Source organism: Carassius carassius, chromosome 9 (genome assembly GCF_963082965.1).
Source record: "Carassius carassius chromosome 9, fCarCar2.1, whole genome shotgun sequence".
In the NCBI taxonomy this organism is placed as follows: Eukaryota; Metazoa; Chordata; class Actinopteri; order Cypriniformes; family Cyprinidae; genus Carassius; species Carassius carassius.
In genome coordinates this window covers 23756985-23771414 of record NC_081763.1, presented here as the reverse complement: position 1 = coordinate 23771414, position 14430 = coordinate 23756985, and the positions used below count along the sequence as shown (strand labels likewise).

The 14430-nt window shown below is 38.6% G+C and overlaps 1 protein-coding gene across 6 annotated transcripts in view; it reads left to right on the top strand.

Annotated features, from left to right (window-relative positions):
• LOC132149376 (protein sidekick-1-like) overlaps window positions 1-14430 on the top strand; it is a 285056-nt gene that overhangs the window by 160961 nt on the left and 109665 nt on the right. For all 6 annotated transcript variants that reach the window (XM_059558560.1, XM_059558559.1, XM_059558558.1 and 3 more), the window contains exon 5: window positions 8859-8992. In XM_059558560.1, coding sequence (XP_059414543.1) covers window positions 8859-8992 — 134 coding nt within the window. The remainder of the gene's footprint in view (window positions 1-8858; window positions 8993-14430) is intronic.

Here is a 14430-nt window from a genome sequence, read left to right as displayed (position 1 = left end):
AGTTTAAAAATTAGATTAGCATGTACATGAAGATGATGATGCATCATCCAGTATAGTACTATTAAGGGAAATAAATGGATGTATTTGCAGATTTTGTGTTAATGCACAAAAATGGAAAAACATCAAAGGATCCCCACTGGGGTAGGACGACCCTATGTAATTTCTATTTATTTATTTATTATCGTTAAGTAGAGTAATAAATTAATTGTTTTGTGTGAGTTTTGACAATTCTGTTATAATAATGATATTAATTTTATGTTTTATAACCTATGTTTATTGATGCAAAAGAGCAACAACAAACTCTAAATTTAGATTTAATGGTTCAGCTGAATTAGCCTGTAGGCTATAATGAATAACGTAATTAATGGAATTCCATGAATTAAAAAATTAAACACAAGTCAAGGGATTTACATTTGATAAAAAGAAAAAAAGGAAAGAAAAAAAATCCCTAGAAATCTAAATGAATTGTTTCCACAAATCTTACATTTACAAAGAGATATAAAAAAAATTCAATGAAAAATAAACAGATCACTGATATCCAATGACAACAAAAATACATAATTTAACCTCAAATCTGTTTACATAGATTGCATGTCAAGGCTGTGTTGTTAGATTGCATAAATGTGTTTAGATTTAGTGGAAATCACATACTATACTTGTTTAAACTCTTTTGAAGGTACTTTCTTTGCGACCATTTAAAAAGTATGTTCTAGTATGAATGTGTGCAGTGTAAATGTAACCTGGACGTACTGCAATCATCATGTTGTCATTGTCATGTGACATAAAAAAACATCATCCATTGCGTCACTTCACTGCCATTCACAAATCCTCTCCCAGACCTCATGGGATAGAAAAGTGTCCACTGGATGCACACTACAGCATCTTCCTGTAAGTATTAGGTCATCAAGGTAGTTTTTACCAACGTTTTATGTATACTGTATATTTGTATGTACAACTCCAATCACATACTGTTATCATCTTATCCTAATCCTCAAGACTTAATTAGCTGGTTCAGGTGTGCTTACTTAGGGTTGGAGCTAAATTGCGCAGGAACGTGGCCCTCCAGGACCAGGATTGGACACCTTTGAGCTACAGGAACACTTAATTTCCTCAAGTTCTCTTGAATGATTCAACAAAACATCATCTGTCATGCCCCGACTTGAATTCTCCCCAAATGTATTGGTTCATTTATTTATTCTCTCTCTTTCTCTCAGCACAAAGGTAAAAATTGTTTTAATCTTGTGTTTGGTACTGTCGAGCCCCCAGTACATGCCATGGTTCTATTGTTTAGTAGAATAATGTGGAACAAAGAGAATGAAAAGAAGGGATGGCCCACATGGGTGCAGCAGTGTTTATTTATCTCTCATAGTTCTGCTCCTCAGCTCAGGTGTTCGGTATGCAATGCAGCTAATGAAAAAGGCTTGGCTGTTTTTGATCCAGTAAAGGAGGCTATTTATTTCATTTCTATGGGGATGGAATAAAAAGCATATGCATTAAAAGTTAGCTTTCTTGAGTTCAAACCCTGGAGTTATGTAGTCTACTGTGTTTGGCGCTGCGAGAGGCACAGAAAACCCATTTGATGTGACTTGAAAGTTGTGTACGGATGCAGTGCATTCGATTGCTTTGTTGAATGGTATTTTAAGCAGTACCTTTTAGATGCGGGTTTGAAGAGGTTGGGGTTTCGGTGAGAGCTTTACCCTGTAAAGTTACCATAGTCTTCAATATTTAAAGTGAGAAATCTTGTTTGGACCTCTTTTCACCATTCTCTGAACCTGACGGAAATATCCCTTCAGACTCGTTTATATTTGATTGTCTGTATTGATGAGAACCTGAATATTTCATTGAAGGAAACCAAAGGAGATCCCTCAGCTCAGCTTGGCGGCTCGGCTCGCCTCAGATAAGGATTAGGGAGATGTTTAGATTTATCTTCCATTCTCTAACACAATCTTGTTAGATGTTAATGCGTAAATAACTGTTTTTTATTATAGCAGCCGTTGAAAAGACAGCTTTTACTTAGACATTATGAACGGTGTTAGAAGTTCGAAAATTGGCTATGGATTGCCTAGCAGGGATGTGTAGAAGCAAATAAGGTAATTCTTCACAATGAAACAAAAGCATATTCATGCAAAACGTCACTTAAAGACTTAGATTTTGTGAGCATTAATGTGCTCCTGCCAAAAACATACAAGCTTTGTATTTTAAACAGCCTCGGCCGAGATTCTTTACACACACTGATTTAGAAATACTACCAATATCTCACCCACACTTTATGATGTCATATGTGAGTTTAAATGAAGACAAATATGCACAATATAACAATAATATATTAAATATACTTTTAAAGTTTATTATGTATAGCTGACTTGTTACGTAAGAAACGTTTTTGAATGAATGAAATGCGTTCTTTGTTATTACTTGTCTTTTTCAGCATTGCACTTTTGTATATACAAAGATTAAACTTTACAATCTTTTTAAAACAGACTGAAACAACACTGGAAACACTCCTATTATGATGCTGCATAGTTTTATGCTGCTTGAAAACCTGCAAAACCAGTTTTATTGTCAAAAATAATATGTGACCATGAAGATTTTTTAATATCCATTGGAACTAATTCAAAGCAATGACATTTTCATAGTGTCTTTTTGCACTTGATATATTAAAGTGCCTCTATTATGGGTTATGAAAGGTTCATATTTTGGTTTTGGGAGTCCCCAACAACAGGCATGCAAGGTCTTATTATATGCATTTATTTTTTTCCTTTTTTGCTCAACGACTCCCAAATGGTTCGCTCAATGATTCATTTTTCCAAACCCCTCCTTTGTGTAACGCTAAACTGTGGTGATTGGTCTGATGACCCAGTCTGTTGTGATTTGTCTACTGCATGCAGTGCATGTCAGTAACGGAATGCCCATCACCATTACTTCTGCTGCCTTCACATGCTATCGGAAATTTCCCTTTTCCCACTTGTGAAGTCATGATTACGAACTTGTCATATTCAACTGCTTTTTTGTTGGAAAGAAAAAAAATGTAGCATCCCATTGGTTGACAATCATATAAATATTCACCATGCTACATATGCAGTTTGCTGACAATTCTGGAATTTCGGTCAAATACGTGCTTATTTCACTGCTTATAAAACATACAATATGCTTCAAATGATTGTTCATATATACCCATTAAAGGTTTTGATACAGACTTATATTTGATTAGTATAATCAACCAATCAATATTATACAATACAATATTACAAAATAATAATATTTAATATCAATATTTGATAGTATTTAAAATTCAAATATTAGAACATAGAATTTAAATGTAAATTCAAAGCCCAGATAAACTTTGAATGTTGGCTTAAAGTTAAAAAAGCCTAAAGGTTTTGGAGGTTTTTAGTTCTTACAGATTAAGAGAGCAATATATTGGTAGACAGAAAGATAGAAGCAGGGGTTGTGGACAAATTAGACCCCTTAGTCCTAAAGCTTACGCCAGGCTACTGTTTATTGATTTTAGCTCTGCTTTTAACACTATCCAACCTCAACTGTTAATGGAGAAAACGAGCGGTGTGTTAACCCACTTATTACCAAATGGTATTATTCTTTTTTAACAGATAGAACCCAATGTGTAAAAGTAAATGGTTGCATTTCACTGCTAAAGAGTAGTGGTACTGCTGTTCCTCAAGGCTGTGTCAGTTCACCTATTCTTTTTACACTTTTCACAAATGAATGCTCAAACTGGCATTCACAGAATTATGTTTTTAAATATTCAGACGATACAGCCATTTTAAGTCTACTTTACGAGCATGATAATGTTAGCACCATTTATCAAGCAGAAATAAGTATGTTTGTTGACTGGTGTGATAAAAAATGAGTTGGTAATTAACACAAAAAAGACACAGGAAATTGTATTTGATCCAAAACAAATTTCCTATCGAGGACAATAAAGTATACTACTACTACTACTACTACTAGATTTAGAAATTGGTTTATGAACTGCAGTCATACTGAACTCCAGTATGACCTGTATTTAATGTTACTACAACTAGAAGTGAACTGCTGTTGATTATGTATAGTGTATTTCCAGGTGTACAATGCAAGCGTACTGTGGTTCTGACCAACACAGCACAGACCAACGGGGATGGTTAAGTTTGGGTTTTGAAAGGCCATTAGTCATGATTGCCATGGTCATAGGGTTAAATTGGGCTGAGGGACGGATGAGGAAGCAGGGTTATCTTCACTTGTACATCTCAGCCTACAGGTGGCCAGCACATTCATCACAGAGAGGAGACTGCAGCGGACTGTTGCTTTTAATGGATATTAAGAAAGCAGACGCTTAGAACAGTTAGAACTTTGGCCTGGATATGGTCTGGCAGAGAGATTTTCTGCTGTCATTGCATTTACACCATTGATCATCCGGACTCCGGCTCAGCTCCACCCTGTTTGTGTGAAAGTGTCTCAGTGTGCTGTGATACATAGCAATGGAAGAAAGAGAGAGAGGAGAACAGACCATCAGTGCTCAGCTCAGCTCATTTCAATCTCAATCTCTCAATCTACTCTTCTTTGAATTTTTTTTTCATTTTGTCCCCTCCCCTCTATTCTGTCTTATCTCATCTCCTACTTGTTTTTTCTTGTTTCTTCATGTCTCTTCTTGTCTCTTCTCATCTCAACATGTTGCTATAGAGCTGTTGTTTCTACTAATCTCTTTGCACCTCATATCAACTAGTCTCGTCTCATCATGTCTCTTCTTTTGTCATTTAGTTCACTGTCCCTTTAGAATTTCACACTGAGCTCTTTCTACAGTATAACAGTTGGTAGGCAGCAGAATTCGGAAGCAGACAGTCTGTTCTGTTGTGAGGGGTCAGGTTGAAGGGACGGAGATTTTGTGATGTTCTCTCTTTTAGTCTTGTAGTTTTAGTCCATAGAGAGAAAACAGGGAGGTCTGGGCTTCTGGTTAAGCAGCTTTCAGAGAGTCTATGCTTCATCTGTACTTTGTACGTGTTTCTGAGACACTCAGAGCACGGCTGGGGAAAAGGCTTGACTCGTGCCCGCAGACCACCTTAGGCATCTGAGCCTGAAACAAGAAAGTTGCCATGACCTGATTTCATTCACTTTGAGCATTTATTTGTTTGATCCTGGAGCTAAATGGGAAAAGGAGACCTAGTGTCACTCTCTATGGCCTCCTGTATGGCCCTGAAGCTACTTTCCCAAGTTCTTTGACTGCTTTATAGTCTCACATACACAGACATTTGCACTTATCTTTTTTGCTCAGACCCACAGAATATTTTCTGTCACGATAGTTTGCCTGGATTTTTTTTACTTTCAGATAGACTTTGATCTCTTCTTTTGCGGCATTACTTAGAGGCACACACCGCACAGACAACGTTTTCCGTAATTCCAACATAATTCCGGGTCGCGACGCTTCAGGGCAGCAGTGTTTGTGTCTCTGCCTGCTCCCTGGGTGTCAATGCGGTAAGCTTTTCTGTCCTCAGATGTGGGCGGGAGAAAGTTTTCCAAGGCCCGAGAGCATCATAAATCAAAACGTAACATCTGAGCCACGCAGCTGGGCTCCCAGGAACTAGGAGCACAACATGAGTTGCTGACATTTTAATTACTTTGTCATACATCTTAGACTGGTAAGCCTATTTTGAGAGCGTAATTTATGGCAGTAAATGAAAACAAATATTCTCTAAACCATCTTTCTGAAAGCTGGTTCTTGCCATGTTGATTAATGGAAAATCTTTCTAGCCGTCTGTCCAGTGCACGAGAGAATTAGGTTCTGTCCCCTTACCAACGTGTATGCATTTTGTTACATTTCAGAGGCTTTTTAATGTGAAAACACACACACACACACGACCTACTGAAATGGCAGGTAAACAATATAAAAAAAAAAATTCTTTTCGTTTTCAAAATAGAGATGATTAAAAGTATTAAGCATGATCATCAGAGCCAATCTCAGCAAATTGATCTTTAGATTTGATTCTCCTATATTGGAAATGACTGGCCGGTTAAATTGGTACTTTTTAGCCGTGTTGGTGCACAGCATTTTTAACAAATCGAAATAGCCATCCTCTTTGAATGTTTAGATTACCTGGGCTTTCCGGCACCTTTCCTAAGTGGATTAACATTTCACATGGCTCCCAACCTGCCTTTTTGATACATTGTGGGCTGATATCAAAGATTCCTCAGGGATCAGAAACAAGCATTCCCATTATCTTTCCCACTGTGCTTTGTTTACCAAACCGCGAGCGGGGGTCATTCATCTAGACAATTGTAATAGATTTCAAACTAGCTGGACTAATCATAAAATCACTTTAAACACAGGTCACATCAATTCTGATCACAGCATAAACCAGGTAAACGCTCGGGCTCTGGCTATCTCCGCTGGCAGCGTTACACAAGATCACACATGCTGCTATTAGGCTCTTAAATCATCATGAAGGTGAGCTGTTAATGTACACATCAGTTCGTACCCTCTGATGCTTGCCAAGCTGTTTCAGCCAATGCAGATTTAATAATTAAAAGTCCATCAAGGCAGATCGATCTGACCTTTCAAACCCGCCACTGAAATCTGTGAAGGGTGCCTTTATTTCCCAGATGCAGCCCAGGCCGGATCTGCAGCCAGGTGTCAGGGTGCAGAGTCTGCAGACAGCGATGTAATGCATCCTTATCAGCGGCCGCCAATCTCCTTTCCTCGCAGAACCCCTTCCCCAACAAAGCACCAACTTTTGATGGATCTCTTTATGTTAATCGGCTCTTAATCATGAAACTGCAAAGGAGTACTAAGCAGGACTGAAGCTCGTTCTAATTACATGTCAACATTGCATGCCGTAGAAGCGCCAGCAGCTCTCTTGTTCCAATTCTGCAGCATTACATTTTTTATTTAGTTGTCTATGTACAAACATCTCTGCGATTTGACAATCTTTTGTAGGGATCTGTCTTGGAAATAGGTAATGACTGCAGCACTTGTACTCGCGACGTGTAGGAAGACACAACAGGTCCCGCGGAGACAAAAAACTAATCATAAGTTTCAAAGCATCCACGAGTCATGCTCAGCCTCTCAATGGCTTCTTCACGGTGGTCACGCCTGAGCAGAAAATCTCTTAGACAGCAGTGATGTGTAATTGAGGATGTCATCAATTAATCAAGAAATGTGGGAGGAGAAAGACTATGCATGAGGAGGAGTAGGAGTCAGGGCTGGAGATATGCAATCTGTACCTGCTTTCATCTAAAGAAATGAATAGAAAACAATTCCATCCAGCCTACGTGGAGTCGTGAGTTATCAAAGCGCCATGTTCTTTGCTGGTTTGAGAGGGTAATTTTGCCTTAAAGAGGCACAGGGAAACTGTCACCTGAAAAAATCGACAGTGACACACATCTGTCACTTAATGTATTTCCTGCAAACTTTGGATTAATGGATGAAGTATGACGTGTTCTGAATAATCATAAGTGCGATAGCAGTGGCTCTGACTTCAGTCTACAAGTGTCTGAATGAGATAGACTCTTATTAAATGTATGGTTCACTTAAAAATGAAAAATTTGCTATTACTTACTCACCCTCCTGTCATTCAAAGCCTGTATGACTTTCTTTTTTTCTGTGGAACACCAAAGAAAATATTATTTTTTAAAAAAAGGTTTTTTTTTGTTTGTTTTTTACAGTTGCTGGGGCAAGGAGCTTTCAGGGATCCATAAGGTCACTAAATATCGATAAAAGATTTGTTAAAGGCCAAAATTTATGTTGTAATACACTAAGACCTTTCCCTGAGTTTATGTGAAATGGTTCAAATGATTTGTTGATTTGTTCTTTGAAAAGAGGCAACTCAAAAGAATATTTTCAATTATTATATACATTATACAGTATGTGTGTGTGTCTGTGTATAAACATACTACTGTTCAAAATGTGAAAATTCAGTAATATTGTGAACTATTATTACAATTTAAATAGCTGTTTTGTATTTTGATGCATTCTAAAATGTAGTTTCTTCCTGTTGTGGCAAAGCAAAATTTTCCAATCCATTGCCCTGATCTTCAGTATCACATGATCCTTTGATTTAGTGAATTTTTTTAAACATTTCTCATTATTATACCAGTTGAAAACAGAGGTAATACTTTATTTTAAGGATCTGTTCTCACTATTAAGTAGTTTCTTATTAGAATGCATATTCCTAGCATTGGCTGTTTATCAGTAGTTATAAATCACATATTAATGCCTTATGCTGCATGACCCAATTTTAGATCCCTTAATCGTACCCCATAACTAAACTTAACAACTACCTTACTAACTATTAATTAGCAAATTAGGAGTTTATTGAGGCAAAGGTTATAGTTAATTAGTTAATAGTGAGAATTGGTCCACAAACTAAACTGTGACCAAAACGTTTGTTTTTGATTTGTCATATGAACTGTTTTTATAGAATCTTCATGAGACTTCTATGGTCCTTTCTGGACTTTTTCAGTGAACTGTTCCTTTTTCACACTTTCAGTGTGAGCCAAGTCAGGGTCTCAATAAACAGCTCCCTCACTTAGATAGTAGCCTATAGGTTTATTCTCACCCACAGCGGTATTTCTGTCCGTAATGACCCTTATCGTTTATTGATTCTCAGCTTGTGGCAGAATGAGTGATCAGGTACATTGAAAATGCTCAGGGCCCCATGAAATTTCTCCACGCCAGACTTGTCTCAGTCAAACCCAGGGTGCAATGAGTTCATGGCAAAGCTAGTTTTATGGAACCCAATATACATCAGTTAAGCACTAATTAAAGTAATGTCACTCTATTGCGATAGTGGCATTTGTTAGGAAACCAGACTAATTGTCAATAATGGTTTAACACAGCTGTATTTAATTTGCCTTGTTACTCTCCACAGAGCCATAACGTTGGAGAACCAGCTAGTGGTGCTTGCCACGGGTGCGGCAGATGCTGGAAGATACTATGTCCAAGCTGTTAATGAGAAGAATGGAGAAAATAAGACAAGCCCATCCATTTACCTGAATGTGGCAGGTAAGTTGAGGGGGGGACGAATCTCACTAGATCATTTCTATTACCCTGCAGCTTATGTCACATGGGCAGCCACTGATGTAGTCCAGACAGAACTATCGACCAGACGTGGGAGTTATGGCCTTCAGTTTGTCCGCTCCCTCTTTTGTTTTTGCCCACGTGTTGTAGGCACAGTTGAACACGCTCGCTTTAGAAGCACCTGCAGGCTGGCATGCGGATGCGAGGCACCTGTAATTTCCATTCCCCCAGGGGGCCATTTAATGCAGAGCATTTATCAGAGAGGAAGGGCATCCGTGGAATGACACACAGAATCTGTTTGTTCCAATGACACACTTGGATCTGCTAGCTGAACATTGTTTGCTTGCTATTGTCGTAGCTGCTTTGGCAGGTGCTACTGTGCGTTGCTAGCTTTTACAATACTAATGTGCATGTCCCATTCATGCATACATAGCCAGTGATGATCCGTCAAAAGAGGCAGAAATGGCTGAGCCTTCTCAAAAATGTGTTCACTTTGAAAGTTAGAACTGATTTGATCAAATAAATTGTTGTCTTATTCAATTTACCTACTAATGTGCATAACTCTTATCCATGTAATGTTAAAACAATTACTAACAGCATATAGGCTCCCCTTGTCAGTTCGGACCAATTGAAATGGATGTTCCTCTGGCATAGTGTCATTTGCTTCTATCCGAAATATTGCCTAAAAGGTGAAAGGGAGTAGAAATTAATTTAGCCTGCAGCAGAAATAACCAGTCATTATCCGAGTACCCTTTCAAGCCAATTAGCTCTTCACTATTGCTTTAGTGCATCATCAAGCCTGCTTGTGGTTAATGCAAGAGGGGAAGAGAGACTTCTAATTTTAGGCAAAAGTGAAGATGAAATGCTAATTATTAAAGGATCTTAACCAAATGACTGACGACAAGGCCAGATATGTTAATATGTTCTTTAATAAGGGAGCAGAGCCCATTCATTTACAAATGTTTATATTATCAGATCTTATTATATAAATTACATAAATATTATCAAAACTTTAAGGTCAGTAAAATTGTTTAAAAGCTTTTGAAAGAAGTCTTTTATGCTTCCCAAAACTGTGTTTATTTGATAAAAAATACAGTTAAAACACACAATTTTTTTTTTTATATTATTACAATTTAAAATAACCGTTTTTCATTTAAAGGGGACATCGGATGCAAAATTGCATATAAATGTGTCTTAGCAGTGTGTGGAAACAACCACCCTACAATGATGAAAACCCATTCACTAATTTTTTTTTTTAATCCTTAAAAAAACTTAGGCCGTGGCCACTCCCACAACCCCTGACAGACTGTCATGTTATGCAGGAATGGGGAGATGAGGATACGCTGGAAGGACTTGAAACAGACTTTAATAACTCAAAAGGGCATACATACATGGGCTAGAACACAGTGTGGAGGAGACTAAAAGACATATAACAGCAAACGCTAGAGACAGGGAAACATAGGGCTTAAATAGAAGGACTAAGGAGATAATGAATAACACTCTAATAATCTAATAATAAAACAATGAGGACAGGAACAGGAAGGACCATATAAGGGCAACAGCGGTAAAACAAGGAAACACAAGTCCACAACATTGATGTAACACCCGCTTACGGAAGGCATGTCCTCATGCCACATAACATCCAAGGAGGAGGGGGGACGGGTGCTCTGGAGGTCCCTCAGGACTCCCTCCTGCTCTTTTTAACAGTCGTTATTGTATTTGTGGACCAGGAGAGACTGTCAGATAAATAGATTCCCAGAAATTTCAAACTGTGGACTCTTTCCTAAAGTCCAGGATGAGTTCTTTAGTTTTTCTTGTGTTTAACACCAGGTTGTTTTCAGAGCACCACAACATCAATTTCCTGATCTTGTAACGATAGGCAGATTCATCACTTCCAGAAATGAGTCCAATCACTGTTGTGTCACCAGCAAATATTATAATGTGATTGGAGGAGTGAGTGGAGATGCAGTCATAGGTATAAAGGCAATACAGTAGTGGGCTCAGCATACATCCCTGTGGTGAACCGGTGCTGAGAGTGAGAGTGGAGGAATGGTGAAGGCCAAGCTTAATACACTGAGGGCGGTTTGTGAAAAAGTCCACAATCCAAGTACAAAGGTGAGTAGAAAAGTCCAGATGAAGGAGTTTTCTGATAAGAATGTCCAGTGTAATGTTATTGAACGCAGAACTACCTCTGTGTTCCAGGTGCTCTAGAGCTTTGGGGAGTGCTGTAGCAATGTCATCCTCTGTAGACCTGTTGGCCCTATAAGAAAATTGGTAGGGGTCAAAGTGGGAGGGAGGCTGGCTTTAATGTGCCTCAAAAACAGTCTCTCTAGACACTTTGCAACAACAGATGTAAGTGCAATTGGTCTGTACTCAAATAAACTGTCTGCAGCAGGCTTCATAGGGACTGGAATGATAATGGCTGATTTAAGGCAGGCTGGTACGATGGCTTGTGACAGGATCAAGAGCCTCCGTGGGCTATAGTCGGGAACAGGAGGCCTTCCTGGGCTGAGCTGGGGATCAGGATAGTGCTTATGTGTTGCTGGCACTGGAGGGCTCTCTGGAGGAGCAGGCACAGCAAAGCGCTTTAGAGGAGCTGGCAATGGAGTGAGTTTTAGGGCTGGAGCTGACACTGAAGCAAGCTCTGGGGCTGGAGCTGACACTTGAGGGCGCTCTGGAAGGCGCTTACAAGGAGCGGGCTCTGGGGACACATGAACGCTTGAATGGCTTGCCATATTAATGTTCGGTGGGCTTGCCATATTAACTGCCGACTGACTTGACTTGGGAACTTTCGGCTGACTTGACACTGGAACAGTCGGCAGAGGAGTTCCGGATCGGGATCGAGGTTGTGGTTTCTGGGAGCTTCATGGGATGATGGAATCTCATCCCGATCCGGAACAGCATCGCGGGGGTTTCCCCCTCAAGGGAGTTGGCGAGGGCGAGCGGCACAAATGCCCTCGCAAAGAAGATTAGGTCTGAGCTCACCTGAGCCATTAAGATAAACACTGACCGTTCCTCCATTTGGGCGCGGTGTATCAAGCAAAAAATAAAAACTTAAAAAAAAAAACTGGAGCTAATGATCTAATAAGGAAACAAATGAGGACAGAAACAAGAATGACCAAATAAGGCTAACAGGGCTAAAACAAGGAAACACAAATCCACTATACTGACACACGTATTAGCATATCTCCACCCTCATTTCATAAACTGTAATTTTCTATAGCCATCATAGCCACTGAGGACTCAGTGGATTAGTTTTGTTTTTGATGGTAACTATTGCACCACAGAATACACAAAAACAAAAAAAAAACAGAAAAGAGGGGCAGGGTGAGCAGAGCTCATTATCATTTAAAGATACATGCATCCAAATGGCTCACTGTTTTTGACAAGGTGAAAAGGGTGCTGTTTTACACGACTACTGAGGAATTTTAACCAAAGTATGTTACAGACATTTCATGAAGACCCTAAAGAATCATCCCAAATTGTGTAAAATGGGCATCTGATGCCCCCTTTAAATATTTTTTTAAATGTAATTTATTTGTTTGATGAAAAACTGAATTTTCAGCATCATTACACCAGTCTTCGGTGTCACATGATCGTTCAGAAATCATTCTAATTTACTGATTTGCTGCTCAATAGATATTTCTCATAATATTCACTGTGAAAACAGTTGTGTTGCTTAATATTTTTGTGAAAACTTTAATATCCAGAATTTATTAGTTATTGGCCATAACATAAAATAATTAGCCAAATAATAAAATCCAGAATAACTATAATACAATCTTGGCAGTGGCTGTGTGTTACTTCATTGACCTCTGGGAAATGGCAGTGAGCTAGAATTTGATGTGAGATGAAGGAACATGAAATTGCAGAGTTAACAATTCAAATGAATTATGAGATTTAATATCCTGATGAATGGAGTGCATTTAAACTAGTCTTCGATAAAAGGCTTTAACGTGGATCTCTCTTCAATTGCTTTTCAACAGCCTCGGTTTTCAGATTATCACATCAGATGATTAGCGTCAAATTTGTGAATGCGGTACAGATAACATACAATTGTGCTCATCATAATGAGCGTGTATCAGTGTCTATAGCTCTGTCTGAACCAGTGATTTGTTAGGGTGCTGGTGATACTTTTTTTGGGCACTGTTGAAATTTATCAGTTAATTAATTTCCCCTTTGAAGTGCTAATTCCCCTGATATTTGAGGAACAATAGTGTTGAGGCCAGATGAAGGGGTCTATCATCATGTGACTGCACTGTGGCATTTATGCCCAAAGTCTCATTCTACTCTTCCCGTTCTCAGGAAGAAAACAGCAAAAAATAAAGAATATCCGGTGGGAAGCAGCCCCCCTGAAACCCTTTTTTAATTACACTTGCAGACAGCAGATGAAAGCTTCTACTGCCCTTAATGTGCGTTAAGTACAAATCATTTGTCAAGACTGCCCTTGTGGCATTTCCTGCTTTTCAGAAATTATCCAGCATTCACCTCAGATCAAGTGCTATGAATGAAGTGAAGAAAAATGACCTCTGAAGAACCATGACCTTGGTCTTATTGTAATTTGCCTTAGCTAGTTTGCTAGGGCAAGTGTAAGGGCAACTCTAAACCTCCATATGAACATACAGAAGGTTTGAGATTTGAACACACCCCTAACCCTAAGCATTAAATGGAATATTTCCAGTACCATTTATGCAACATTCATTACCTCAACCATGCTCCTTGTTGAGGGAGAGATGTGCAATTACTTTTTAAATGATTGTACGTGCAATTTTTGCCTTGTAGACAGTAAAATTGGTGAAGAAATCCAATGGATTTGCATTTAAAGACAGACCTGAGCCATAAATTTAGAGGCCAGGGGTGGAATTTTAAAGGCTAAAGGCTCTTTCACACCTAGAACAATAACTCTATTAGCATCCACGCCAAACGCATGATAATGTTCTGTTTATCCTAAGCATGCACTGCAGTTTTGTCGTTTACCCCTGATCACTCTGTCTGTCAATGATTTTATCATTCATCAGCTGGAAAAAAGTGTTCTGAAAATGGTGTGCTATTGTTATAGTTTTGGTGTGGTGTGAAGTGTGCTATTCTCTCGCCCACACCAATAGTAATTTTTTCTGCAGTAAATTTAAAAGTAATTCCAACAGTTTTTGTTCCTCTTTGTTGTTATTGTTATAGCCATAGTGTGCATGTCTCTATTATCTTAAAATTAGAAAGATCATTAAAACTTTATTGTTATAGTTATGGTCCCTTGTGTGAATGGGCCTTTTAAAGGTGCCATAGAATGCATTAATACAATGTTTCAATTGTTCTCTGACATCTCCAGAGTGTGTATGTAAAGTTTTATCTCAGAATACCCCACAGATAATTTTTTATAGCTTCTTGAAATTGCTTTTTAGGGTATGAGCCAAACGCTCTGTTTATGT